This window comes from Petaurus breviceps, unplaced genomic scaffold (genome assembly GCF_028583685.1).
Source record: "Petaurus breviceps papuanus isolate PSGF00001 unplaced genomic scaffold, PetGlider_PUasm1.0 90779, whole genome shotgun sequence".
In the NCBI taxonomy this organism is placed as follows: domain Eukaryota; kingdom Metazoa; phylum Chordata; class Mammalia; order Diprotodontia; family Petauridae; genus Petaurus; species Petaurus breviceps.
In genome coordinates, this window is record NW_027187344.1 from 242,697 (window position 1) to 270,143 (window position 27,447).

General features: G+C 43.1%; 1 protein-coding gene across 5 annotated transcripts in view; it reads left to right on the plus strand.

The window, feature by feature from the left end:
• Positions 1-27,447, plus strand: part of GPSM1 (G protein signaling modulator 1) — a 134,708-nt gene that overhangs the window by 84,112 nt on the left and 23,149 nt on the right. For 4 of the 5 annotated variants that reach the window (XM_069069184.1, XM_069069183.1, XM_069069186.1 and 1 more), the window contains 2 exons: positions 7,597-7,667; positions 11,216-11,377. In XM_069069184.1, coding sequence (XP_068925285.1) covers positions 7,597-7,667; positions 11,216-11,377 — 233 coding nt within the window. Of the gene's footprint in view, positions 1-7,596; positions 7,668-11,215; positions 11,378-13,159; positions 13,444-27,447 lie in introns of those variants that run through there. The other variant, XM_069069185.1, reaches the window with a different exon arrangement.

The window sequence follows — 27,447 nt, forward strand, 5'->3', positions numbered from 1 at the left end:
CTCTCTCTCTCTCTCTCTCTCTCTCTCTCTCTCTCTCTCTCTCTCTCTCTCCCTCTCCCCTAGCTGAAATGACAAATAGCTCAGAAAAATTCAAAGTCATAAAGTGGGAATCATTAAGAAGGCCATTGGCTAGTAACTGTGCTGGTGACCAGTTTGTTGTGTCAGGTAAAAGGGCTGCAAATTCCCAAACACCTTAGGCTATTTATTGAGGGGAGGGACAGGAAGCAGAAAGGGCCTTGTAAATATACACTGAATGCAGGCAGTCAGAGGGAGAGAAGTTCAGCCAGTCCCTTGAAGAAAAATTTGAACTTTCTAGATCCAAAACACCTCAGCAAACTCCCCAAGACAGAGAACACATTTAGACTTGCCCTAGAGGTTTTCCGACTGTCGGCCACTGCCTGGCCACCATGCCAATAAACACGGAGGGCGGGAGCAAGACCAGCCTAGAAACACATAGACAGAGTTTTCAGTCAGTCAATTTCAATCCTTCAATCTCCACATCTACCCCAGCCCCCACGGGAGCCAGAGAGGGTCCATCTTCATGGTGGAGGATCAAGTGGTTTGGGAGGCCCTGTCGAAAGCCAACAGTCTCGAAGAAGAGGTGGGGAAATTGAGTCTGATTCCCAAGTCTGTGCGTGATGATTGGGAGAAAGGCCCTCCACCAAGACAGGGAGGGAGATGGAGAAAGATATTCACCGGGTGTGGTAAGTAAAGGGCACTATTGGGAAACCCACCATTGGCCATCCTCTGGGACTCTCCCCCCACAGTAGGAAGATAGGACATAGCAGAAGACAGAAGTAGGAGACACACTCCCAGTTGTTGGTTTTACTGTGTGGGGAGGCACAGTGGTTCAGATAAATTTACCTCCATCACCATTACCACCCTCAAGCAAATTTCTATTTGGCTTTGAAAAAAGTCATATGATTTCTTTTTTCATTTTTTGCATCAGACTTACCTTTTTTACTCTGGATTAGACTAAGGTTCATAGAAGTTTATATCCCTGCAGATGATCAAGGGAGATGACCCAGAAATATATCAAGGGCTAGGAGAAGCCATCCCAATAAATAGGACTAAATGTTCTCAGTGGTAGGTCCGAGTGGATAATCCACCAATAATTAAGATACCTGGACCCAATGAGTACTTTCCATAATGGGAAATGAACACTGGTATATTTAGAGGGAAAGAGAAAACCTGGTGGCCAAGATAGGACCCATCCCCAAGATAATAACACAATCAAGGTGGGTAGTCTGAATTGTCTAGGTAATTTCTGGTGATTACCCATATGAAATTACCAGTAGGAAGACACTGTGAGGCTTTCAGGAAGAACAAAGATTAATTGCCTTAACCTAATGCTATTGCAGACCAAAGAAAAGCAGGGAGAGTGTAATTAGCCACTCCTTAATGATTAGAAAGCCTAGCGCATTTAATTAGCCCCTTTCCCTCCCATTTTAGGTCAGGCAGGACTAGGTTGTTGCTAGTGCCCTAAGCAAATGAAGGCTGCCTTTCTCTGTCTCCAAACCAAAGCCAAGTTCGAAAGAAAAAAAAATGGAGGGTGGAGGGACGGAGATAAATAACTAAATTCCCCAAATGTGAGCATTTGGAAAATGGGAGGAGGGTTCTTTTACTTTGCTTTTGATATATCACCTCGGTTTCTGAATATCTCCCTCCACCAGCAAGCCACCTCTTCTAACAAAGATTTAGAAGAAAGGGAGGAAAAATAGTTTTTCAAAACCAACCAACAGATAAACCTTGACCATATTTGCAGTTATCTACACCCAGAGTCCCCCATATTTGCAAAAAAGAAAGGGAGGTGCATGAAAAGTGGGTTTAAAAAATGAACCCAGGTCACTTAACTGAGCTCTTGGGATGTTTATGTATGACTGGAGTGTGCAGTACTTGGGGCTTTCCATCCTTTTACCAGCCCCTAGTCTCCTCTAAGGCACTCTATTGCTATGCAGCCAATTTGTACCACACCCTACGACCCTTTTCTTCCTCCCCATCCCCATCCCTCCCCCTCCTCTTCCCAGTGTACCTCAGCTCAGCAAATCCTGTACCTAGGACACTGTGGTTATTTTAACGCAAAAGTTGGCTGCCCACTAGTTGGGTCAGGGCCATACTGCTCTGAACTCAGCAAGATGCTCTTTTAAAAAACCAATTCATTTCCATCCCAGACAATTTCATTATCTGGTATTTGAGAGACAGCAATTTGAGATACTTTGGGATGTGACCCAAATGATTGGGAGCCAGGGAAATGGCAGTGTTTGGCTGCCAGACCAGCATTTATACAAGCTCCCTCCAATAGAGGTGATAGGCATACTCTTCAGTCTGCCCAGATCCCTCAGTCAAAGATGAGTTCCTGAAGGCAGGGACCAGACTTTATTCATCCTTACTTTTTTCCCCTTAGTCCTCCCTTAGCTGGGTCATACATCTACTTGTTTAAGTAATTTCCTATCGAGTCCAACTCTTCATGACTACATTTGGGGTTTTCTTGGCAAAGATCTGGGAGTGGTTTGTTGTTTCCTTCTACAGCTCATTTTACAGGTGAGGAAACTAAGGCAAACAGGGTTAAGTGACTTGCCCAGGGTCACACAGCTAGTAAATGTCTGAGGCTGGATTTGAACTCAAGTCTTCCTGACTCCAATGTGCCCCCTAGGCACCCATGCACATTGTAGGGGGCTAGTTAAATCCTGAACTATCTCATTAGTAAGGCCTATTGCCCTGAGAGTGCTGACCAGCTTGGTTTCATGGAAAGAACGTTGGACTGGAAGTAAAGATTCTACCTTCTGTTCCTGGATTCTCTTCCTAGTTCTACTATAAATAAGCGTTATCATTTCACTTCTGGGGTCTATCTGGAGAATATGGCTAGATTTGATCAATGGCTCTCAAGCTTTGTGGTCTCAAGCTCCTTTTACACTCTTAAAAATTATTGAGGATCACCCAAAGAGCTTTTGTTGATGTCAGTAATCTCTACTGATATTTACCACATTGAGCATTAAAATGTCTTAAGTAGTATTATGAAAAAATTCCAAAACTAACATTTTAGAGTATGTTAAATACTATATCAATAAAGTACAAAGCACTCTACAAATATCATCTCAGTTTATCCTCACCATAATCCCGGACGTTGTTACCATTTATGGCACTCCTCAAGGGCCTTCTTGAGGATGCATGATTATTATAACTAGGTTTGGGAGTTGTTTTACCTGGGAGAATAAAACATATCAGCTACTTTGAGTTCATTAACCCTAGCTCAAATTCACCAACCTCTTCCTTTTAAGAGGTTAGGCCATTTTACCTGCAAGGGACTTTTCCTATAATGTTTGTTGTCTCTGGCATTCCAATGAGACTGATTGTATATCAAGGGCTTTTTTTTAATGTGGTTTTTTAATGTGAATTCTAGAATTATAGAATCACCTGCACTCAAATATTTAGAGATTATCTAGTCCAGAGGTTCTTAATCTGGGGCCAATGAACTTGATTTTTAAAAAATATTTTGATAACCCTATTTTAATATAGCTGGTTTTCTTTGTCCTGTGTATTCATTTGATGCATTTCCTCAGGTAACCAGACTGCCAGCAGAGTCTAGAAGACACACAAAAATAAGATTAAGAACCCCTGCTTTCAGTCCAACCTCTTACTTAACTCATGGGGAAGCCAAAGACTAGAGGGTTCCTGGCCCAAGGTCACACAATTAGCTTAGCACAGAGCCAGGATGACAATCTAGATCTCCTTAAAATAAACTACCTAAATCATGATGTGCCTAGGGAAGGTTGGCCCCCTGGGGAGTATGGACAGATAGGTTGGAATCATGGTTCCCACCCAGATGCAACACTCAAAACAAATTACTTCCCTTTCTGGGCTTTCAGTTCCCCTTAAGACAGTCAGTCAACAGTGAAAAGGGGATACTAAGAACTCCTGTTCCCACCTTAATACCTAGCCTTTTAAAAGGTACTCAGGCAACATCCAAAAGCCAGAATTATCAGTACCCCACCCCAGATTTGTAGGATGGGGAATCAATGAAAATGTTTGTCTATGGAAAGCCAACCTGGGAATAAACATTTCCCATGGGTCCCTTAATGGAGAATATAATTGCAAATTGTTGAGAGTTGACTACCAAAACTTGGTTTTTTACTCACCTGTAGGGTAAATGGCCCCAGCTTAGCCAAACCATTTTCAACTCAAACAACCAAATCAGGTTGTTATTTTTTATCTTCTTGCCACTTCCCTAGAAGTGGGAGGGGGATTGTCTCTTAACACGATCACTTGGTCAGAAGTCAGCTAAAGGCTAGAGCTTGCAAAATTAGAGGCTGTCTTCCCTCTTCAGAAGAACTATAAGATCTCCTGCTCTCAGAGAGCTCATAGTCTGGTTGAGTAGATAAAATAACAACACAAGGAAAAAAATTACTAATAATCCAAGACAGAGTATAATCGGTGCCAGGTGAATAGAACTATGAATGTTGCAGAGGAGAGATTACTGAAACCAGAGGTCATGAGGGAAATCTTGGAAGAGAGCTGGCCTGAGCTAAACACTGAAAGATGAATAGGCTGGAGTGGAAAGCATGGCACTCAATCTCAGAGAAATGCCATACTATGGAAGTCCTTGAATGCCAAGCTGATATGGACCCTGAAGTCTGTGAGGACTCCTATTCCCCTTCCTGCTCTGCCCTGTTTCCTGGATGGTTGCCCAGGGCATTCAGGTGCCACACACCTACCAGCACCTAGGGGATACCAGACACGGGTTCACTCCCACAGCTCCAAGGTTACATTAGACGTTATCTCCACACTTCTATCCCAGGCAAGCTGCCAGAGATTTATTGCCTCAGTGTGAAGAGTGAGTGATGATGTTTTTAAAGTACAGACTGTTCCTTTCTCCTTTTTAGCTTTCGCAGGGACTACATATCATAGAACCTGTCATCTCGTGGGCCTAGGAATGAGTGGAGGGGCCCCCTTTGTAATCCAACTGCCCTCTCTGAACTTTCACTGGATCCCAAACCTAGACTTGGCTTCAGCTGGAAATCAGAGCTGAGGGATGGCTTTAATCCCACCTCCTACTTCTAAGCAGAAGAATACTTCTTTGGACAGTGACTCTCTTTCGATCCATAGGATAGAGTTGGGGAGTGGGTGTGGGGGGCAGACTGATCAGAGTTGGGGAAGTGGTCAGGTCCAAAGACATACTTGGGGAGGGGACTAGAAGTGTTCATGACTGAGGAAGTGAGCCATTCTGGTTATTTCCCCCCCAGGGTGTAATCAATTAACCTCATCCTAGGAATTGGGATGGGGTCCCTCTGAGAGACCAGAATAGGATCCCTATGGTGGACCCAAAATCCAGTCAAATACTTTTGACTTCAAGGTTTTATGGGACTTCACTTTTACAAATCGCTTACCCCTCCTTCCCCCTTCAAAAATGCAAAGAAACAACATGCTTCCCCACTCCACCCTAGTCAGTGACTGTCCATGAAATATAGAGATGTTTGATGTCTGTGGGAAGGTACTGAGGAACCTGCTGGAAATATACTAAATGGGAGCAGTTGAGAGGCCTGGGATCATATCCTAACTCCCCATCCCACCACCATGTTAAGTCTTAGGGTTTAACCCGTGGGTAAGTCACTAACCCACTTTGTGTCTTAATGCCCTAATTTTTGCACTGGCCAGAGCAACACCTGCCCTAGGTAACACTGAAGAAAGGGATTGAAAGTCAGTGGTAAAGTCCTATAAGGCATTAAAGTCAACTCCACAAACATATTTTTGCTCTGTGTATCATCTACTAAAAATTTTAACTCTTAGGTTTGGTTTGCCCACCTCTCTTCCCACTCTGAAACAAGCCAGGAAAGGCCTAGGGAATTCACATTCCTTAGAATAGCCAACAAAGCCAACCTGGTTAAGAAAAGTGAATCTGTCCACATGTACAAACACTCGTGTGATTCATTTCAAAAAGGCATTTTTAAAATTCAGCTATATCACTGTTCCATTGCCTTATCACAAGTGAGTGAAAATTGTTTGGACAAGTGTACGTTCGTTGCTAAGAGGGTAGGTAACACTGGAAAAGCCACTGCAAAGAAAAAATAATTAGCAAGTTTGTGTCCCAATTTCAGTTTGGTCTTCTCATAGACCATCTCCTAACCCTAACTCTGCTTCAGAGTGCTTTTAGTCTGACTGTAGCCATTATCATGAAAACAAGCTGAGCCTGACTCCTTTCGAAGAAACACAGTACAGTTGGGACGGCTAGGTGGTGCAGTGAATAGAGCACCAACCCTGGAGTCAAGAGAACCTAAGTTCAAATCCAGCCTCAGACATTTAACACTTACTAGCTGTGTGACCTTGGGTGAGTCACTTAACCCTGATTGCCTTGCCTTCCCCCCCTCCAAAAAAAAAAAAAAGCAAAGAAAAAGAGAAGAAGAAATACAAGCAATGAAATTACAGAATCTGAGTGTTGGGAGACACAACCAGTATCTAAGTCAACTCATACACCAAAAAAATTCCCATTATAATGTACCTGACAAGTGGTTGTCTAGCTGTTGCTTGAAAACAACTTTCTACTTGAAAAAGTAGAACCCACCACTCCTTGAAATACCCCCATTCCACTTTGAGTTAGCTCTAATAATTAGGATATTTTTCCTGACGTTGAGCCAAATTGTGCCTTTTTGCAGTTCCCCTGGGCCCCCATTGCTGTTGGCCTGTCCTGTGGAGCCAAGTTAAGTCTAGCCCCCCTGCCTCTACATGGCACTCCTTCAGATACTTTTAGGATAGGTATTCTGTGTCCCCACCCCACCCCAACCTCTTCCCCCTTTTTGAAAATTGGGACAGTATTTTCCTTCTCCAATTTTATGGTACCTCTCCCATTTTCCATGATCTTTCAACTGTTACCCACAGTGATTCAGCAATCACAACAGCCAGCTCGTTCAGAACCCAAGGATGTGTTTCATCTGGTCTAGGTGATTTGAATTCATCAAAGGCAGTTGGCATCCCATTTTTTTAGACATACCTAAGAGTATAGTTGTTGCTGCATAGGGTAAAACCTATAGTTTGGTACCCTAAGAGTATAGTTGTTGCTGCATAGGGTAAAACCTTGATTAACCAATTACTTTTCCTAGGTCTCAGTTTCCTCATCTCTAGAATGAGAGGGTTATACTATATGGTTTCTAAGGTCACCATCCAAGTCTAGATTTGTGGTTCTCTGCAACTCAAAAAATATAAAAACATTGTCCATATTTGACTTCTAAGAGAAAGAAGAAAATGAGAGAGCAAGGCTAATAGCAGAGATATATTTAAAAAGTAACTTATTGGGTGTAGCCCAATCTCCTTTATCTCCTCCAACCCCAATCCTACTTGTGAAGATCACTAGGGTTCAGAACCAGGATCCTGAGCCTGGTAAAATCCTAAGGACTCTACCCAAATTAGGAAAACCTATTTAGGGCTAGGTCATTGAACTGGAGAAGCTTGTTAACAAGGGCTGAAAAGGTTTTCTGCTCAACCCCAAGTCAACAACAAAATTCAATTACCCAAAATAGCCCAGGTCCTGAGCAATTTTGCTGACTGAGACATCACCATACATGTATGGAAGGGCTTGAACTGACTGTGGTCCCCATTGTCTTCCAGGCGCCAGGCCTAAAAGGATCCAGAGGCACAGTGTAGAGAGCCTGGATTTATTGAAGTTCCCACTGGAAAAGGTAAGCATGCTTAGGTTGAGCAAAGGAAAAGATGAGTGTCTGGGAGTGTGTGTGTGTGTGGGGGGGCGGGGGGGGCGTGGGAGGAGGACTGGGGTGGGGGGGGGGGGGGGGGAGGCTTATGGTTTGAGGGAAGCAAGGTCATGACTAGAGAGACACTTCAGAATCACTGGGTTGAGGAGATTAAACATCAGTGGAGTGGCTTATTGACCTATCTCATTTATATGAATTCTGCAATTAGCAGATATCACCATCATCAACAGGATTAAAGAGGGAGGGTTTCCAGGGAGCTGGGAACTGCTGAGAACTCTGAAAAAGGGCACTCAGCCCCTGAAAGCCCAGTGAGCTGTTTACAGAGCAGCAAAATGACCCTTTTTGTTAGTACGATCTCAGCATTAATGTTTCTTCCCTTTTAGCTCTGGCTGTTAGATGTGGACCCTTTATTGCTCTGAGTTGGGCTGAAGGGGGATGGAACAGAGCTGCTTAAAAGAAGCCCATCTGTCCCTGTTCTTAACCCTGACACCCAAGGTGTTTCCTCTACTAACATTACCATTTTGAATTTGTCTTGCCCATTGCCCACAAAATGCTCAAAGGTCTCACATCGTCCCATTTTCCCCAACCACATCACAAAAAGAATTCCTAGGCAGCAGATGAAGAGCATTTAGATACATTAGAATATTGTACCATTGACTAAAACTGGCCCTCTCCTTGTGTCTCTTTTCCTTTCTGTTCATTTTTAAAGAAGTCATTTCAAGGAAATGTAACAGACACTCATCTTCTGCCACTGCTTTTTCTCCCTCTTGGGCTATGTCTGCAACAATAACAACAAATCAGAAAAGTAAAAAATTCAATTAGTCTAATTAAGTATTTGGTGTTAAGTAGATCAAAAAGGAAAAAACCCAACCAATTAATTTTTTTTTCATTTATTCAACAAACACTAATTAAATTAAGCACCTACACTATGTGCTAAATCCTAGGTTTTATTTCTGGATGCAACGTGGTTTGTATATATTCTATAATCCATACTGAGAAATATCTCCATTTGTAGATGAGTGCCTGAGGGCCAGAGTAGCCCAGCCTAAAGGAAGAAACCTGTTTAGGGATGTTGGTCACCATTAATCCCTTTAGCTTTGGGCATATCCTAGACCAGCTAAAGCTAAGGTCTGTGGTCTTTTTCTGTTTTTCAAAGTCATCAGAATATAGTATTTCATAATGGATTTGCTGTTTAGTTTATTCCACTTAATCACCCAACTCCTGGTGATTTTACGTGGGCACTACCATCACTCATCTTTCAAAGTGTGTTGCCACTTCATATGTTACTAAATAGCACCTTTTCTCCAGACTTCTAACCTGTCCATCCTCTCTCTTCCCTATTTTCTCTCTTTATTTCTTTCTTTCTTAACTTCCTTATTTCTGTGGAAGTTGTCACCATCTTTCTGAGTGACACAGATTTGCCGCCTTGGAGTTACCATCACCTTCTACCACCAACGGGATCAGTTGCCAAGTCTTGTTGATCCTTCCTCTTCAGTATCTCCCTTTCTCGAGCCAGCACACACACACACACACACACACACACACACACACACTCACACGCGCGCGCATGCATGTGCAAGCTGGAGCACACACACGGGTTGTGTTGTTGTTTGTCCTTTGTACTCAAAGAGTACATCAGAGAGGTGATGCCATGAATTGCAAGTGAATTGGGTTTAAGTGAGGAAGGGCTGTGCAAAGCCACCAGCTTCACTTTCTCCTCCAGAGCCATCTAGGTTCAGTGGCCAGATATAGATCAAGGTTTCTGGAGATGGCCCCAGATGCAGTCAGAGACCTTGGTCTTTTTAAGCTAAGGTCTTCCCCAGGTCTCAGTTTGACTGGGGCAACACCCATTCAGTGCTTAAGGCTAGGTAGTAGTTGTTGTGGTTTGTCCTTCAGGAAGATACACACATACACACATACACACACACGCCTCCATCTTAATTCATACCCTCTATCTCAATTGCCTGAACTATTGCAATAACCTTCTAATTGGTTTTCTGCATCCCAGCACAGTGCCTGGCACATACTAAGTTCTTAATAAATGCTTGCTGACTACCTGGCTGTATCCCCTCTCTCCTGTCCCCACTTCATCCTGCACACAGCTGCCAAGCTGATATTCCCAAGGCACAGGTTTAGTCATGTCTAAACACTGCCCAAGAAGTTCCAGCTGTTCCCTCTCACCTCTGGAAGCAAATACAGGCTCCTGTTTGGCTGTCACAGCCCCTCACAATCTCACTTCACCCTACCTTTCTAGGCCCATTCCACTTGACTCTCCTTCATGTATTCTGCACTGCAGCCAAATTGGTCTACTTTCTGTTCTGGGTATAAAACACTCCATCTCCCCATGCCTAGAATGAATCCTTTCCCCAGCTCTTAGAACCCCTAGCTTCCTTCAGAGTTCATCTCAATTGTCCCCTCATATAGGAAGACTGTCTCCCTCCCCTTCCTTGAACAGTCTCTCTCCTGTGGAAATTGTTTTGTTTATATTTTATATTAAATTTTCTGTGTACACATCGTTTCCTTCCAACAGGATGTAAGCCTTACTAGCTGTGTGACCCTAGGCAAGGCACTTCACCCTATTTGCTTCAGTTTCTTCATCTGTCAAACGAGCTGGAGAAGGAAATAGCAAACCACTCCAGTATCTTTGCCAAGAAAACCTCCAAAAGGGGTCATGAAGAGTCAGACATACCTAATCAGCACAACAACAAACTTGTTTCTTTCCAGTAGAATGTAAGCTCTTTGAGGGTAGGGACTATTTCTTTCTTTTCTTCTTCACAGGGGACAAGAATAGGGACTGGATCTATGATTTCATTGGTATAGGGAAGAAACTCTTTCGGTGCCATTTGGTATCTTCTATATAGCTCATATTCTTAAAGCGTTGCCTATGGTGCTTCCAGTAGAGTGACTTGCCCAAGGTCACACAGTCAGTATGTCAGAAGTGAGACTCAAACCCAGGTCTATCACCACTGTAATGAGCTCAATTCCATGATAAATCCCTCTAAAGGATATTTTATCATATTCCTACTTTTTAAATTAGCAAGCTAGTAAGAGGTACTAGGAACTAGAGGATACCCCTAATCTTTAAGGGGCAGCTCATGGAAAGTAACTACCATGAAACTACCATGAACTCCCAAAAGGTCCTTAAGCTCTTGTTGATAGAATCTTGAGTTAGACAGAGTATGGGACTGACCTCAGGGAGCACTTCAGATGGACTTTACTGCCACAACCACCCTGAAAATCCATCCAAGGGAAAGTAGGAGATTCCTCCATGATCTTGGACTTCACCTCTGACCTCATTTCCTCAATTACAAAATGGGGCTTAATAATACCTTCCTTGTCTGTCTGTCCCACCCAGGTGATGTGAGATAACATAAAATATGAAATGCCTTGTACAAATACTAGTAGTTATAATTTCTTAACAAGTCAGCTGCCTAGATTTAAAAACAAAACAAAAAACCTTGCTCAATTTTCCAGGACCTTTTTTCAACATTCCTTCCTTGTTTTCTTTCCGATGACAGAACCAGAATGGAGACAGCCACCACATGGTGGCAATGAGGATGGCAGGCAAGGACTTCTTTTCCCTCTCTGTGAAAAGCCAGAAGTACCTTGAAGGTTCCCAAGAGGGGAGCAGCTTACCCTTAGATGGCACCAGTGACATCCAGATCCAGATCCCCCAGACGGTAAGATGCTGGTCATTCACCACTTTCCTAAGCCTGTTCTCTTTGGTCTGAAGGGGCACCCAGTTCTTAGGGCTGTCCCTAGTGAGGAGGCACTGAAGCCAGTCAAGGTCATTTCTACATTAAAAAAATGTATCCTGGAGAACTCCGGGTAAATCATCCAGTAAGGGCAGCTGGAGGGAGAAAGATGGAGTCCTATGGAGGAAGGATCTTCATAGGATCTCAGAGCTAGAAAAGACATGAGAGCTCATCTAGTCCAATTCCTTCATTTACAGGTGAGGAAACTGGGGCCCATGAAGGGGAAGTGACTTTCTCATCCATTCAATGAATATTTATGGAATATCTGTTGTAGGGCAGGTAGAATACTGGGCCTAGAGTCAGGAAGACCCATCTTCCTGAATTCAAATCTAGCCTCAGACACTTACTAGCTTTGTGACCCTGGGCAAGTCACTTAACCCTGTTTGCCTCAGTTTCCTCATCTGTAAAATGAGCTGGAAATGGCAAACCCCTCCAGTATCTTTAATGGGGTCAGGAAGAGTCAGACACAATCGAATAACAACAACACACAGCATTGTACCTATACTGAGAGCTACAGAAGTATAAGGAATACATGTAATGTGTGGCCAGCTCCCATAAAAAGTGCAGTAACAACGCCATAGTGAAAGAAATGCAGCACAAGGTAGCCTGTGCTGAATGCCAGAGAGATGAGATAGGCAATATAGGCTGACAGCTTACAAGCCACAGGGTGGTCCCTACAAAGTGTCTTTAGCATTTCAAGCCCAAGAGAGCTTTCAGTCCCTGGCCTTTGCCTTAGGAACAGGACCACAGGACCATGCTCAGATTATATACATGTGAGTCTCATCTGAGTTCCCCATGACCTTGGTCAGCTGCAGTGGGGTTAGAAGAAGTGCTGCCCAGAGGACTGGGTGGCCAGCTTCCTGTTTCCTGCTTCTTTCTCCTATGGTTTCTCAGCCTCACCCTCCACCCCCTTGGAGAGAGCCCAGTTTACTTAGATCAGTCTCTCTTCTGATGTTTCCTCACCCACATGATTCTTGTCTTAATTGTCCCAAGCTCCCTTATGTATCTATTAGACATTCACAAAAAGGCACTCACCAAAAATAGACTGAGTGCCCTCCTCAGGTCTCAGCAGGTGGCATGTAGCCCAATATAAAGTGGATCATTCTTTTTGGATGAGAACCTATCCACCCACTTCTCATATACAAGGCTGTTTGTTAGTCAGTAAAGACCATCTTGGAAGAATAAAGTGGGGAGAAAGTAGTTTCTGAACAGCTCCAGGTTTTCTTCCAACTTGTGAAGTGGACTTGTAAATTTCATCCCTTGTGAGTACTCCCTCAATGTACATCTCTGGGAAATGGTTACAGTAGGGCCAAGGGGTCCCCAGATGTCTGCGGACTGATGCTCTCTGGAGTACTCTGAGATCTCCTGAAAGGAATAGACACCTGTTGCTGCCTCTGACCCTTGGAGTAGTTGAGGATGACCTTTCTAGGGAAAGGAAACTTTGGGTCAAAGAGGAGAGATGCTATAGAGAGGGAAAGGGGAAGAAAGGGGGACCACCAAAGGATCAAGAGGAAAAAAACACCAAACCCAGATAGGAGCAGAGCCCAGACAACCAAAAAAAATTACCCAATTGGAAACCTCTGCTCCTTTTACTGTGACTCATCTTAGCCCGTGTCAGGATGGGAAAGGTGGTGAGGTGAGTGGAATGTAGAACTGGCGTATTGTCAGGGGGGAGCTCCAAACAGACTAAGAGAGACTCCCGTCCTTCCCATCGGCATTAGCACCTGCTAAGCTGGCAGCCCCCATCACTCACACTCAGCCTCCTCCATCTTCTCCCCTGAGTTCCATCCTGGAGCTGCTGCCTTAGAATCGGGGGAGGACCCTGTGATAGCACCACCTAGTCTAGCTAGAAGGAGCTGCCAGCTGCTACCCAGGGCTTTCCTGAGCCCCTTGAGCAGAACAAGCTGGAGAGATTTTTGAGGAGATCCCAAGACTCCCCCTGGGGAAAGAAAGCTATCTCCAGCCCGCATGAATCGAGTCCCACGATGAAGGTAGGAGGCAGCTGGCAAAAGTGCCTGTGCTCACTACTATTTGCCACCTTCCTTCAAGATGAAAGCATATTGTTGGTGCTTGTTTTTTGGTGGGGAAATTTGGTGTTGTGCTTTGAGTCTAGGGTCAGAAGACCAGGTTCAGTTGCTGCTTCTGTTCTATATTTCTTTTTTTTTTTTTTCGCTTTTTTGGAGGGGGGAAGGTAGGGCAATTGGGGTTAAGTGACTTTCCAAAGGTCACACGGCTAGTTTTGTGTGTCTGAGGCTGGATTTGAATTCATCTCCTCCTGACTCCAGGGCCGGTGCTCTATTCACTGCACTACCTACGCACCCTCTCTGCTCTATATTTCTTGCATAACTTTGGACAAGTCACTGAATCTCTCTGGGCCTCAGTTTCCCTATGTAAAATTAGGATGTTGAGCTAGTCGGAGGTTCTTAACCATTTTTGTGTCTTCGAGGACTTTGTCAATTTAATGAAGTCTATGAGCCCCTTATCAGAATAATGCTTTAAAATGCATAAAATATAATATATAAGATTACAAAGGAAATCAGTTATATTGACATAAAGATTTGATATTTTTCCCGTTCAAAATCACAGATCCCCTAAAATCAGCCTGGGCATCCCAAGCTAAGAACCTCTGGACTAGGTGATCCCAAAAGAAAAAAGGAACAAATGAAATATCAGGACTTCCCAGATAAATTCACTGCAATATTTTTATCCGCTCACTCAGTCTGTCTTTCTGCAACTGGCTGGGGCTGGGGAGTGGTGGGTGTAGAGAGGAAAGGGGAGATTTTTCAGTCTCCTCTTGAGGAGGCAAAGACCAAACTGTAGCTTCAGCAGATGTGGCCATGCCACAGTCCACCTGTTTGGAGTGGAAGAAGCTCAGGCCTGGAGGCTGTCGAAATATAAGCAAAAGTTAGCTTTGGAGTCCACTTTTGCTCAGGAAATTATTATTAAATGCTACAATGTCGTACTGTACTGGGACACTACATAGGATTCATGGTCAGAGATGGGGTTGGACTTGGTATCTTCTTTGCTTCTAAGACCATATTGATGATAAGGCAGTCAGAGAATTGATTACAATTACAATTACAAAGGGATGTTTTGAAATGGGAGACCCATTCTATGCTTATGGCAATCCATCAATCAAAAAAAGTATTCGTAAAGCTCTTATCAGTGTGCCAAGTGCTGGGCATACAAAGACAAAGATGAAACATCCTTGCCTTCGATGAACCCACTTTTTAATGAAAGGGAAAGCATGAATATGTATAAGTATATACATAATAGATAACAGCTAGCATTTATATATAGTGCTTTCAAGCTTGCAAAGCACTTTGTGTTCACACAACCCTGGGAGGTGGGTGCTGTTGGTATTACTTATTTCCAGATGAGGAATCTAAGGCAGACAATAGTTGAGTGACTTGCCCAGGGTCACTCAGCAAGTAAGTGTCAAAGTCAGGATTTGAACTCAGGACTTCTAGCCAGGCATGGAAGGCAGGCAGGGCACATGCACAGAAACAAGATGGAGGATCTTGGGTGAGGAACAAGAAGGAAGCACTTCCACTTATTGCCCACATGTGCCACTCCCTACTGGACCACCACGCACATGTGAATAGAGACCACCAGGCTCCCAGACATTCCGAAATGCTGGGTTTGGCTCTGCCTTGGCCCCTCCCATCAGGTTTCACAGACCAGGAGCACAGGATTGGGTGCAGACCTTTGGGTAGCTGAAGGTAGCTGCCCTTTAGGAGCTCATTACCCTTATTACACTCTCTCTCTTCCCCCCTCCCCCCATAGAGAAGAATGTAGAATTGTTAAAACAGTAAAGGACCTTAAAGGGGGCCTGAAAGGCTTCCCTTGCAACACTGCCTGGGTCAGAGGCTTAGGAGGCCCACCTGGAAAATGAGTCTAAAAATACTTCTCTGGTTGGGAGGAAGGGGTGTTAAGGCCTAATTAACATATTCCCAGCTCTCTGAAGAGAAGTGTGATCACGGTGGGGTACAGTGTGGTAGCTGTATTATTAGATCCAAACCACTCCTCCCATCTTTTTCATTCCCTTCTAAAAAGCAACTGAGACTCCCACGGGACCCTGCTTAACCCAAATGCCTTGGATAAAAGGTCTCAACATCCAGGAAGTCTGGGTTTGGTATTCAAGATCAGGAGAAGAATGTTCCAGGAAAAAGAGAAGTTCATGGGATGGGGGAGCAAGGGGAGCAGTGTTTGTGTGGGAGGCCGACGGGGAGGCCAGGCACCTCTTAAGGAAGGGAGACCTCCAACAGAGAGGAATGAGAGGGAAGGTTTGCTTGAGCATGTGTTTGTGTATGTCTATGTGTGTTTGGGAGGGATGGTGAGCAGACCATTTAAGGTACACACCTGGAAACACTTGTCTTCCTAGGAAACCCTCCAAGCAGTGTGGGAAGTAGGTCTCTCCTGGCTCTCTTATCTCTAAATGCTGGCCAAGGTCTCTACCCACCTTTGTAGCTGTAGTCACAAGGAGCAAAGGGGCCTTTGCCTAAGGGAGGTCCTGCTCTTTCCCCCTGGTATTCATCATTCCAGCTGGGGAAGCACCCCCAGGAGAAGGTATTGATAAGATACCTATATAAGGGTGCTAGAGCTACTGGATTTTGTAAATTGCCATTAAAAAAATAAAGATAGACAGACAGATAGATGATAGATAGATAGATAGATAGATAGATAGATAGATAGATAGATAGATAGATAGATAGATAGATAGATAGATAGATAGATAGATAGATGATAGATAGACAGACAGAATGAATCTCAGAAAGATGAAAACAAAGAAACCAAAGGGCTGGTGATGGGTGAGGGGATAACACACCATAACCGTTAACATCGTTAACATCGTTTGACCTCCACACTTCCGTGGCCACTCCTGCACAGCTGAGTGTGCTGCTCCAAAGGGAACAGACTCACGGCTTTGTTATACATGCTCCTCCAAGCCCTGAATCAAGGAGAGCCATCTCTGAATGGCTGACTCCCTTTACAGCCCAGGGTCCATGACAGGGGTCAGATCCTTACTCCCCACCCAACACCTCTTGGCATAGTCTGGCCATGACATTGCTCATGTCATGCTTTAGGGGATAGATTTCATCAGATCGTAGATTTAGAGCTAGAATAAACCCTAGAGATTATCTGGTCAATCCTTCTCACCCTCTGAGTCTCAGAGAAGTTAAGTGACTTGCTTGGGGTCACATAGGTAGCAAGTAGCAGAGCTGGGATTTAAATCTAGGTCTACCAGTTCTAAATCTGTGCAATCTATACAAATTCTTGTATAATTGTTGTTGTTGAGTCACGTTCTACTCTTCCTGACCCCATTTGGGGTTTTCTTGACAAAGATACTGGAGTGGTCTGCCATTTCCTTCTCCAGCTCACTTGACAGATGAGGAAACTGAGGCAAACAGGGTCAAGTGACTTGCCCAGGGTCAAATAGGTGGTGTCTGAGGCCAGATTTGAACTCAGAAAAATGAGTCTTCCAGGTTCCAAGCCTGGTCCTCTATCCACTATGCACCTGGATGCCCCATATGTAAAATTCTTTTTTTTTTTTTTAAAGCAATCAGGGTTAAGTAACTTGCTCAGGGTTACACAGCCAGGTGTTTCTGGGTGGGTGCTAAGTGTCTGAGCCCGGATTCAATCCACAAGTCATCCCAACAGTGGAGCCGGTGCTCTTACTCACTGTGCTACCTGGCCGCCCCTACCATGGGTAAAATTCTTACACATAGAATATTCCATATACAAGAAAGGAAAGGATCTTTAGATATCATCTAGCCCAAATCCTTCCTTTCATAGATGGAGAAACTGAGGTGCAAAGAAATTTTGTCTTGCCCAAGGTTCCCCTCCTCTCTCCCCCTAACCCCCAGTTAATGGTAAGCCTGCAATGATAATTTTTTTCTTTGTTTTTTAGTTCCAGGCTCTTTAATAACAAGCTGGGTTGTATAATTAGGCCTTGCTGCTCTGTGATTGCATCAGTCGATGTGTGCGAGCCTGTGGATAATTAGATATTTGGTAGGCATGGAGGTAGCAGAGAAAGGGAGATTGAAAATCAATTTGTGAAAAGCTAGAAGCTTTTTGATCATCTTGTTAGACCATCTGAGATGATCTAAGCATAGAACCTTTTCCAGGAATCGGCATCAGCTGACAATTTTCCTGGAAGTGTCATTATTGGCGTCATCAGTCCTTCTTCTGTAGGGACCATGAAGAGGTGATTGGGGTAGAATCAGAGCCTTGAATCAGAGCATGTAAAAGCTGGAGTGAATCAGCCCATCAGCATTTATTAAGTTCCTACTGTGTTCTAGGCCCAAGTGTAGAGCAGAGGCATCAAGTACACAGGACACATGTGGCCAACAACATTCCCGAAATCAGGTTAAAATATAATTGGGAAATAATTAGCTAAATTAAATAAAAACATGTGAATATTAAATTAAAAATTAAAGTTTTCTAAGTCAATCTGTGATTCTCAGGGATCCTAAGGTACAGTTTAGTGGCTCTTGTTTTTATTTGAGTTTGATGCCACTGGTGCAGAAAGTGGCTCTTATGCTAAGTTTTAAAGAAAATAAGGGATTCTAAGAGGCAGAGATGAGTAGGGAAAGCAGTTCAGGCATGGACAACAGACAGTGCAATGGCCTGGGGAAGGAAGTGGAATATGGAACAGCAAGAAAGCCAGCCTGGTTGGACCAAAAAGTGCGCAAACAGGTGCAATGTATAACAAGGCTAGAAAGATGGGTCATGAAGGGCTTTAAAAGCTGAACAGAGGAATTTATACTTGATTCTAGAGGAAATAGCAAGCAACTAGAGTTTGCTGATTGGGAAAGTAGCATTATCAGACTGGCGCTTTAGGAAAATTGCTTTGGCTGCTCTCTTTTAAAGGAGGCTTTGGAAAGGGGGCGGTCTTCATGCCGGGAAACCAGTTCAAAGGTTATTATTTGCAATATTTCAGGACAGAGGTGAGAAGGCCCCAAACTAGCATGAGAAGAGAGAAGCAGGTAGAATCAAGAAATTTGTGGAGGCAGAAATGACAAGATGTGGCAACTGGTTGCTTTATGTGGGGTGAGGGAGAGGGAGAAATCAGGGATGATGCTGAGTTTTTAAATGTGAATAACTACAAGGATGATTGGGCCTTTGACAGAAATAGGGAAGTCTGGAAGAGGGGTGGGTGAAACTTGCCAAAAATAAAGAGCTCTTTTCACAGATAGAATATGAAGTCAAGTTTCCTCCCCTGAAGGAGCCATCCAGATCTCCTGGACCATTGGTGAAGCTGCCCTTCCATTTCTTCAGGGGCCTGTTGAAAACAAAGCTCCAAAGCCGTGGCCTTGATGGTGGGAGTTTCCAGGAGAAGGGTCGGTTATCAGCTTGTCAGTGGTAGATAAGAATTTCCCTGTAGCCCAGACCCTGCCAACCAAACCTCAGAAGCTCAGAGGTGTGGAAGGGTAGATTCCTGTCTGGCAGCTGGTTGGCACTGGAAGCTTATTCCCTTGGGGGGGGGAGGGCAGAAATGGAAGAAGGTAACAGAGTGACTGGGTCATACTTCAAGGCACCAGTTGAATATAAAAGGAGGTCTTCCTGTCACAAATTGAAATTATCTCTATTTCTTCGGCAGTAGCAGAAAGTGTATCAGCACAGCAGACCTGTGTTCTAGCCATGTCTTTTCCAGTAACTAGCCGTATTTTTCTTGGGCAAATCATTTCCCTTCTTAGCTGGACCCAAGTATCCTCATCTGTAAAATCAGGGCAGGGGGTGCTGTTGAGCTAGATGTTTTCTATGGTCCCTTCCAGAGCTACTATTTTGACTTCAGGAGGTAGGATTTGAGCCAGCCGTGAAGAATAAGTTAGATTTTATTAGGTAGAGATTAGTATGGGGGAAGTGGGTAATAGAGGTGGGAGAAGATAATAATGATGACAAGTGACATGAATAAAGGTTAAAGTGCAGCAGTCACACAAAGAAATGCAGTCATACCTCCTCCTACCCCACTCCTACTTTAGACTCCCCAGTCTGGTGATAATCCTCCCATTTTGTCTCCTTGTTATTTCATAAGATCATAGATTTAGAAGCAAAAGGGCTCTTAAAGGCCATTGAGTCCAGCTTGTTTCCCCATACCATTGAGGAAATTAAGGCCAAGGGAATTAAGTGACTTAGCCAAGGTCACACAGCCCAGGAAGCATCTGTGGCAGGATTTAAACTCAGTTGTTCCTGACTTCATCTGGTGCTCTCTCCACCATGCCACCTAGATTCCTTTTCTGGTCTGACACATTGAGTGACAATGACCTGTAGGGCCAGCCTGAGGAGGCAGAAATCCTGGTGGAAGCCAGTACACGAAAGTTGTAATTAACACCTAGCATCACTGCTGGGAAAGGGAACCGGAGACTTGCCTTTTTATGATTCACACACAAACCCAAGTTAGCTTTCCCATAGGAAAACTATTTTGAAAATCTTCTCCCAAAACAAGTACAAATTAGTAGAGTTTTTAAGGCACCCATATAAACAGCTCCTTCCTTCCCAGACCAGGTGCCTGCCCCTTCACCTAAAAAGTTGTTTTTAACTTGCTCATTTAATTTTTATTTAATTTTTTTCTCAGTTACATCTAAACCAAAAAAAAAGTTTTAAGTATTTAAGCATTATTTTTCTCTCAATATTTGCTTTTCTTCTTTTTTACAAAGTTTCATGGAGTTCACAGCTTTGTACCAAAATGAAAGGGGTCAAGGTGTTTGCTTATTAAATACTTCAGAACTATCTCACCCATTTTCATTCTTCTAAATCCACATGCCATGTTAAAAACTGTTCTAAAACCAAGAATGAACATTGAAGCAGCTCTGAAATAAAAAAAATGTTAGCATTCATTTTTTAAAATTTTGGATTCTAGTTTCTCTCCTCCCCTCCCTCCTCTCCCCTCTCCTTGAGAAGGCAAACAATTTGATATCGATTATACAGGTGTAGTCATGCAAAATGTTTCCATATTGGCCATGCTGCAAAAGAAAACAGACCAAAAACCCAATAATAATAAAGAAAGTAAAAATAGTATGCTTTGATCTGCATTCATATGCCATCATTTCTTACTCTGGGGTTGGATAGCATTTTTTATCATAAGTCCTTCAAAATCATCTTGGATCATTGTATTGCTGAGAATTGCTAAGTCATTTACAGGTGATCCTCATACAATATTGCTGTTATTGTGTATAATGTTCTCCTGGTTCTGCTTATTTCTGCATCTGTTCACGTAAGTCTTTCCAGGTTTTTCTGAAGGCACCCTACCATTTCTTATAGCACAGTAGTATGCTATCACAATCATACACCACAACTTTTTCAGCCATTCCCCAGTTGATGGCCATCCCTTCAATTTCCAGTTCTTTACCACCACAAAAAGAACTGCTATATTTTTATATGCATAGGTTCTTTTCCTTTTTCTTTGATCTCTTTGGAATACATATCTAGTAGTGGTATTGCTGGGTCAAAGGGTATGCACAGTTTTATAGTCCTTTGGGAACAGTTCCAAATTGTTATATAGAATGATTGGATCAGTTTACAACTCCACCAACAGAGCATTAGTGTCCCTGTTTTTCCATAGCCCTTCCAACATTTATCATTTTCCTTTTCTATCACATTAGCCAATCTGATAGGTGTGAAGTGGTACCTCAGTGTTTTAATTTTAATTTCTCTAAGCAATAGTGATCTAGAACATTTTTTCATATGACTACAGATAACTTTGATTTTGTTTTCTTCTGAAAGCTGCCTATTCATATCTTTTGACATTTGTCAACTGGGGAATGGCTCTTATTTTTATAAATTTATCTCAGTTCTCTATGTATTTGAGAAATGAGACTTTTATCAGAGAAACTTGTGGCAAAATTTTTTTTCCAGTTTTCTGCTTCCAGTCTAATCTTGGCTGCATTGATTTTGCTTGTGTAAAAAACCTTTTTAATTTGAAGTAATCAAAATTATTCATTTTATATCCTGTAATGCTCTCTATCCCTTCTTTGGTCATAAATTCTTCCCTGATCCATAAATTTGACAGGTAAAATATTCTACAGTCCCCTAATTTGCTTATAGTATCACCCTTTAGGTACCCATTTTGACCTTATCTTGGTGTGGGATATTGGTCTATGCCTAGTTTCTGCCAAACTGTTTCTAGTTTTCCCAGCAATTTTTTAAACTTGCTAAAATCTGAGTCTCAGCTCAAGCTGAGTCTTAGCATAAGGATAGAGGAATTTGGCAATGCTAGATTTCAGCAGAGCCTTTGAGACAAGCATTCACCTCCCTCCCTCTGCATAGTTCTGTGGTAGAATTGCAAGGAGGGCTCATCACCACTGCTGGTGGGGAGACCTACATAAAAATAAGCAGAGCCATATATATCAACAAGGAATTAAACATGAGATTTGCTGCAGATAATCCCCAGGCTTCAGATAAGTAGAAAATTGACTGTTTATTTCTCTGCATCAATGCCTCAACATTTGGATATGAATACAAGACCCTGTGGCAAGATCAGCTGTCATGTCAAACAGGTGTCAAAAAAGGCACATGTAGAGTCCGCCAGGTGGTACAGTAAGAGCGCAGGCCCCAGAGTCGGGAGACTTGGGGATTGGTTCCAGCCTCAGATACTCGGCACCCACACAAAAATAACTGGCCATGTAACCTTGAGCAAGTTACTTAACCCCGATTGCTGTAAAAAAAAAAACAAACAGGCACATGTCATGGTCCTTGCTCTCACTGAACCTAACCATGTAGCTTAAGAGTCAGGACTAACCTCTTCAAAAAGTTAAACACTGTATATTTACATTAGGAGTAAAAAATAAGTGAATGAAATGGTTCCACTTATCAACTCACCCAATCAGTCAATTAAGAAGCATTTATTAAGTGCCTTCTACAGGGCCAACCCTGGGGATATACCAAAAATGTATTTGGAACAGCCAAAATATTTCCTGTCATCAGGAGGCTTCAGTTCTAATGAGACAGACTACACATATGCAAGTAGGTACATACAAAACATGTATAGAGTAGAAGGAAGGTAACCCTAGAGGAGAAGGCAGCTGGGGTTACTGGGAAAGGCTTCTTGTAAAAGATGGCATTTTTAAAGCTTAATTTTTTAATCATTGCATCTTTTTTATTGATATCTTTTGCTTTTCCCTTCATTTCCAAATATATCCCTATCTCCCATCCCCCTGCCAGAGAGCCATTGCTTGTACCAAAGAATAAAAAAAGAGGGGGAAAAAAACAGTTCAGCAAAACCAACCAACACGTCAGCCATCTGACAGACTAGGCAGTGTTCTACACCCACCTCTGCAAAGGAGGAAGGGAGGCACAGCTGAGCCTTGAAGAAAGCCAAGGAGAAACCCAGGAGGTGGAGGAGGAGGAGGAGGTCAGGAGGGAGAAGATTTCAGACATGGGGAACTGTCAGTGCAAAAGCACAGAGTTGGGAGGTCAGCGAGTAGCCCAGTAAGGCTGGACAATAGAATTCATGGAAGGGACTAATATATGAGAATTCTGCAAAGATTGGAAGGGGCCACCTTGTGAAAAGTTTTAAATGCCAAACAAAGGAGTATAATTTGATGCTGGAGGGAATAGGGAGCCAATGGAGTTTATTGAGTAGGGGGTTAGACCTGTGCTTTAGGAACATTGCTTGGCAACTGAGTGAAGGACAGGTTGGACTGGGTGGGGGGGAGTGCTAAGGTGGGGAAAGCAATGAGAAGGCTATTGTAATAATCCAGGTGAGAGGAGATGAAGGTGGCTCTGTAAGTGGGGGACAGATGGGAGAGATGTAGAGGTAGAAATGTCAAGACTTGGAGCCTGATTAGACAGAGGAGGTGACTGAGATAGGGAAATCAAGAACAATACCAAGACTGTAAATTCGGGTGATCAAGAGAATGACAGCCCTCAACAGTCATAAGGAAGGTTGGAAGAGGGGTAGATTTGGGGGGAAAGATGGATTCAGTTTTGGACGTGTTGAGTTTGATATGCCTAGAGGACATGCAGCTCAAATGTTCAGTAGGCAATTAGTGATATGAGAGTCCAGGAGAGAACCTAGAGCTGGATATAAAGATCTGGGAATCATAGCTTAGAGATGATAATTGGTAAGATCACCAGATGAAGTAGTGTAATGAAAGAAGAGAATAAGATACAGTAAAGAGCCTTGGGATGCATACACAGTGAGTGGCATATATCATAGATGAAGATCTGTCCAAAAAAAAGACTGAGAAGAAAGGATGAAGTATATGAAGGAGGAGAACCAAGGGTTAGGAGTGTCAAGAAAATCCAGTGATGAGAGGAGATACAGGAGGAGAAGGTGATCAACAGTGTCAAATGCTAGAGAGATTGAGAAGGATAAAGACTGAGAAAAGGCCATTAGATGTTTTAATTAAAAGCTTTTTGGTGACTTTAGAGCAATTTCAGGTGAATGAGATTTGAAGTCCAGCTGCAAAGGATTTAGAAGAATGTGAGAGGAAAGAAAATAGAGGTACTTAGTGTAAATGGCCTTTCCAGTCTACCTGAGGGGGGAAGAGATGGGATGCCAGCTATTTTTCTAAGAATGGAGGAGACATAAGTCTGTAGGCAGCAGGGAAGGAGTCAGTGGATAGGGAGAGATTGAAGAATTAAAGAGAGGAGGGAATGATATTGGAGACAATACACTGGAGAAGATAGGAGGGAATAGAATTAAAGGTACATGTGGAAGCATCTGGGAAAGGTAGGTGGTACGGTGGATAGAGCACTGGACTTGGAATCAGGAAGATCTGAGTTCAAATCCAGCCTCAAATACTTACTAACTGTGTGACCATGGGCAAGTCGCAACCCCTATTTGCTTCAATTCTTTATCTATAAAATGGGGGCACCCAGGAAAAGAAAATGACAATCCACTCCAGTATCTTTGCCAAGAAAACCTCATGGACAAAAGTCCATGGGATTCACATAGAATCAGATGTGACTGAACCACAACATAGAAAGATTAGCATTAGAAAGGGGAAGGGCCAACTTTTTATCAATTTGATAAATTTAATTAACTTATATTAAGGGCCTACTATTTTCCAGGCACTATGTTAAATGCTAGGGATAAAAAAAGAGGCAAAAGATAGTCCCCGCCCTCAAGAAACTTATAATCTAATAGGGGAGACAACATGCAAACAAGTATATAAAGCAAACCATGTGCAGGATAAGTAGGAAATATTTCAGAGAGAACGTACTAGAAGTGAGGGGTTAGGAAAGACTTCCTATAGATGATGGATTTTAGTTGGGACTTAAAGGAAGTCAGGGAGGCCAGTAGTCAGAGTGGAGGAGGGAGAGCATTCCAGGAATTGGAGGCAGCCAGAGAATAGGCACCAGAACCACATGAAGAAGATAATGGGGTCTGGTGTTAGAGGATTGTGATAGAAGAGAGAGGTCTCAGCAAATGGCCTCCATTTGGGGGGTGGGGTATGAAGTAAGGAATGAGACCCTCCGGGGTGGCTAGGTGGCTCAGTGAATAGAGCACTGGCCCTGGAGTCAGAAGGACCTGAGTTCAAATCTAGCTTCAGACACTTAACACAAAAAAAACTAGCTGTTTGACCTTGGGCAAGTCACTTAACCCCAATTGCCCTCCCCCCCAAAAAAGGCAAAAAAAAAAAAAGAAAGAAATGAGACCATCTGCAGAGGAGTTGAGGAGAGGGAAAGGGAGCCATAGGAGACTTAGCTAGAGAAGAGAAGTTTTGGAGTGAGGAATAGAGAATAATTTAGGGAGTATAATGGGAATTACCTTGTTCCAGTAAGGACTCAGATCACAGACATTTGTAATGGATACAGTCTGTCTGGTCTGGTTTGGTTTGGTTTGGTTTTTTAATTTGTCCAACTCCATTTAGCAGCATATGAGTAACATCAGAGGAACTGGAAGTAAACAAGGGTTGAGTTTCACAAGGTCACCCTTATGGCAGGTGGTATTGCTATATCCTCTGAGACCTTGGGAAGCCCAATTCACAGTAAGCACAGGCAGGAAGAAGTATACTCCGTGAGGTCTAGGAGCCCAGGCTAGATGTATCCCCAGCTCACACTGGGGAACCATCATGGACCCACATAGTTTATAGAATTGGAACTGGAAAGGACCTTAGAAATCATTTAGTCCAATTACTTCTTACAGATAAGGAAACTGAGTCCTAGGGAACCTGAGATCACACAGGTAGTCATAGTTAAATGACAAAGATGAGATTTGAAACCAGGTCATCTGACCCCAAAATGCTCCTTCTTGTACCCTATGCCTCTGGCTGTAGACACTTCCTTTGCCTTCTGGGCCTTAGGAACAATTCATTCTACATTGGTCTATGCCAATTGGTGGGAGAAGTCTGGAGAAGATGCCTATGTGTTGAAGGGACACAGGCAGCATTGACAAAGGCTGAAAAAAACCTTTCATGCTCAGCACACAGCCAGACTTTTCTCAGTCCCATCATTTACACTTGCTCAGAAGTACTTAGAACTCAACAAACAAAAACTCCTTCTATTTTGAAAACAGAACTCTTGTATCAACCATACCAGGCCTTCCCAGATTCCCCACTCCCACCCCAGTTGTTAGAGCTCACACTCTTGACATTTCTTCATGATCCTTGACTTGGCATTTATCTTTCTCTGTGTGTGCATGTAGCATCTCCCAGTATATGGGAAGTCTGCAGAGGGCAAGGATGTTTTGGTTTTGGTCTTTGTATTCTAAGAGACTAGCACTGTGCCATGCACATTGTAGGCCCTCAATGAATGTTGAATTGATCTGGAAGACCTTCACCACATTTTTTTCTGTAGGAATATCCAGGACTGAGCAAAGTTTTCCCTGTTGTTGTGACTGACTTCCAGGATAAAGGCTACTGCCCCAGGGACTAGACCAGTGCTGTGTTGGAGCCTGCTTGTAGAGACTCAGAGCCAATTGTTAAATTTTCAGTATAAGCCTTTATACCTAGGAAATCAACAAATGCTATAAATCAGGTAGTGATTTGTTATTTTGATGATAGTACAGACTTAAGGTTAAACTTGAAAATGTACTTGTGTATATATTTTTTTTAATTTGGAGGGACAGTTAGTAAATATTTACCAGCACAACCAAGGACAAGATCCTAGTTATAGACAGGGGGTCTGGTATGGTAAAAAGAAAACTGGATTTGTAATCAAAGGACCTGATTTGGATCTTTGTTCTGCCTATAAGTTACTTAACCTATCTTATCTCTGTCCCCTCATCTATAAAATGAGAGGATTGTGATAAATGACCTTAAAACTCCTTCCAGTTCTAAATCTGTGATCCAGTTGAGTCTTTTTTTAAAATATTTTTCTTTTTTTGCTTTTTGGAGGGGGGAAGGTAAGGCAATTGGGGTTAAGTGACTTGCCCAAGGTCACACGACTAGTTTTGTGTTAAGTGGTGTTAAGTGTCTGAGGCAGGATTTAAACTCAGGTCCTCCTGCCTCCAGGGCCAGTGCTCTATTCACCGAGCCACCTAGCGGCCCCCATCCAGTTGACTCTTATAAGATAGACATGGTAAGTAAGGGCCTATTGAGTTCAGTTTTGTCTTGGATTGAGAAATACCTTTTGCAGAGGGATACCAGAAGCAAAAATGTTTCAGTCCTACAGTTCCTATTCTTGAAGGAACCTCTTAGCTTCACACAGAGAACAACTGTATTCTGTGGCTACAGGCTGAGCCCTAACCCTAGAAACACACAAAAGCCCCTCAGTCACTGAGCCCTTATTTTGTTAGATTATCAAGAGCCCTGAGAGGTATCTCACAAATGAGTACTCTTGGTTACACTAGGGGACTAGGCCAGAGTGTGCCTTTTGATGGTGGGTCGGGAATATCACCCTCATGTAAGAAAGGTTGTCCATTATGAGGCTCTCTCCATAGATAGAAGAAGATATTATGGTCCTAGGTAGTTCCTCTAAACAGCATCTGTTTTCATTTTCAAGAAGCAGGAAGGAGGAGTTGGAGAGGGGAATAGGAAAGACCACCTTGCTTTACAGATTGGACCTCTTCCCCTCCCTAGCTAATCCCATACCAGGTGTCCTTCCTT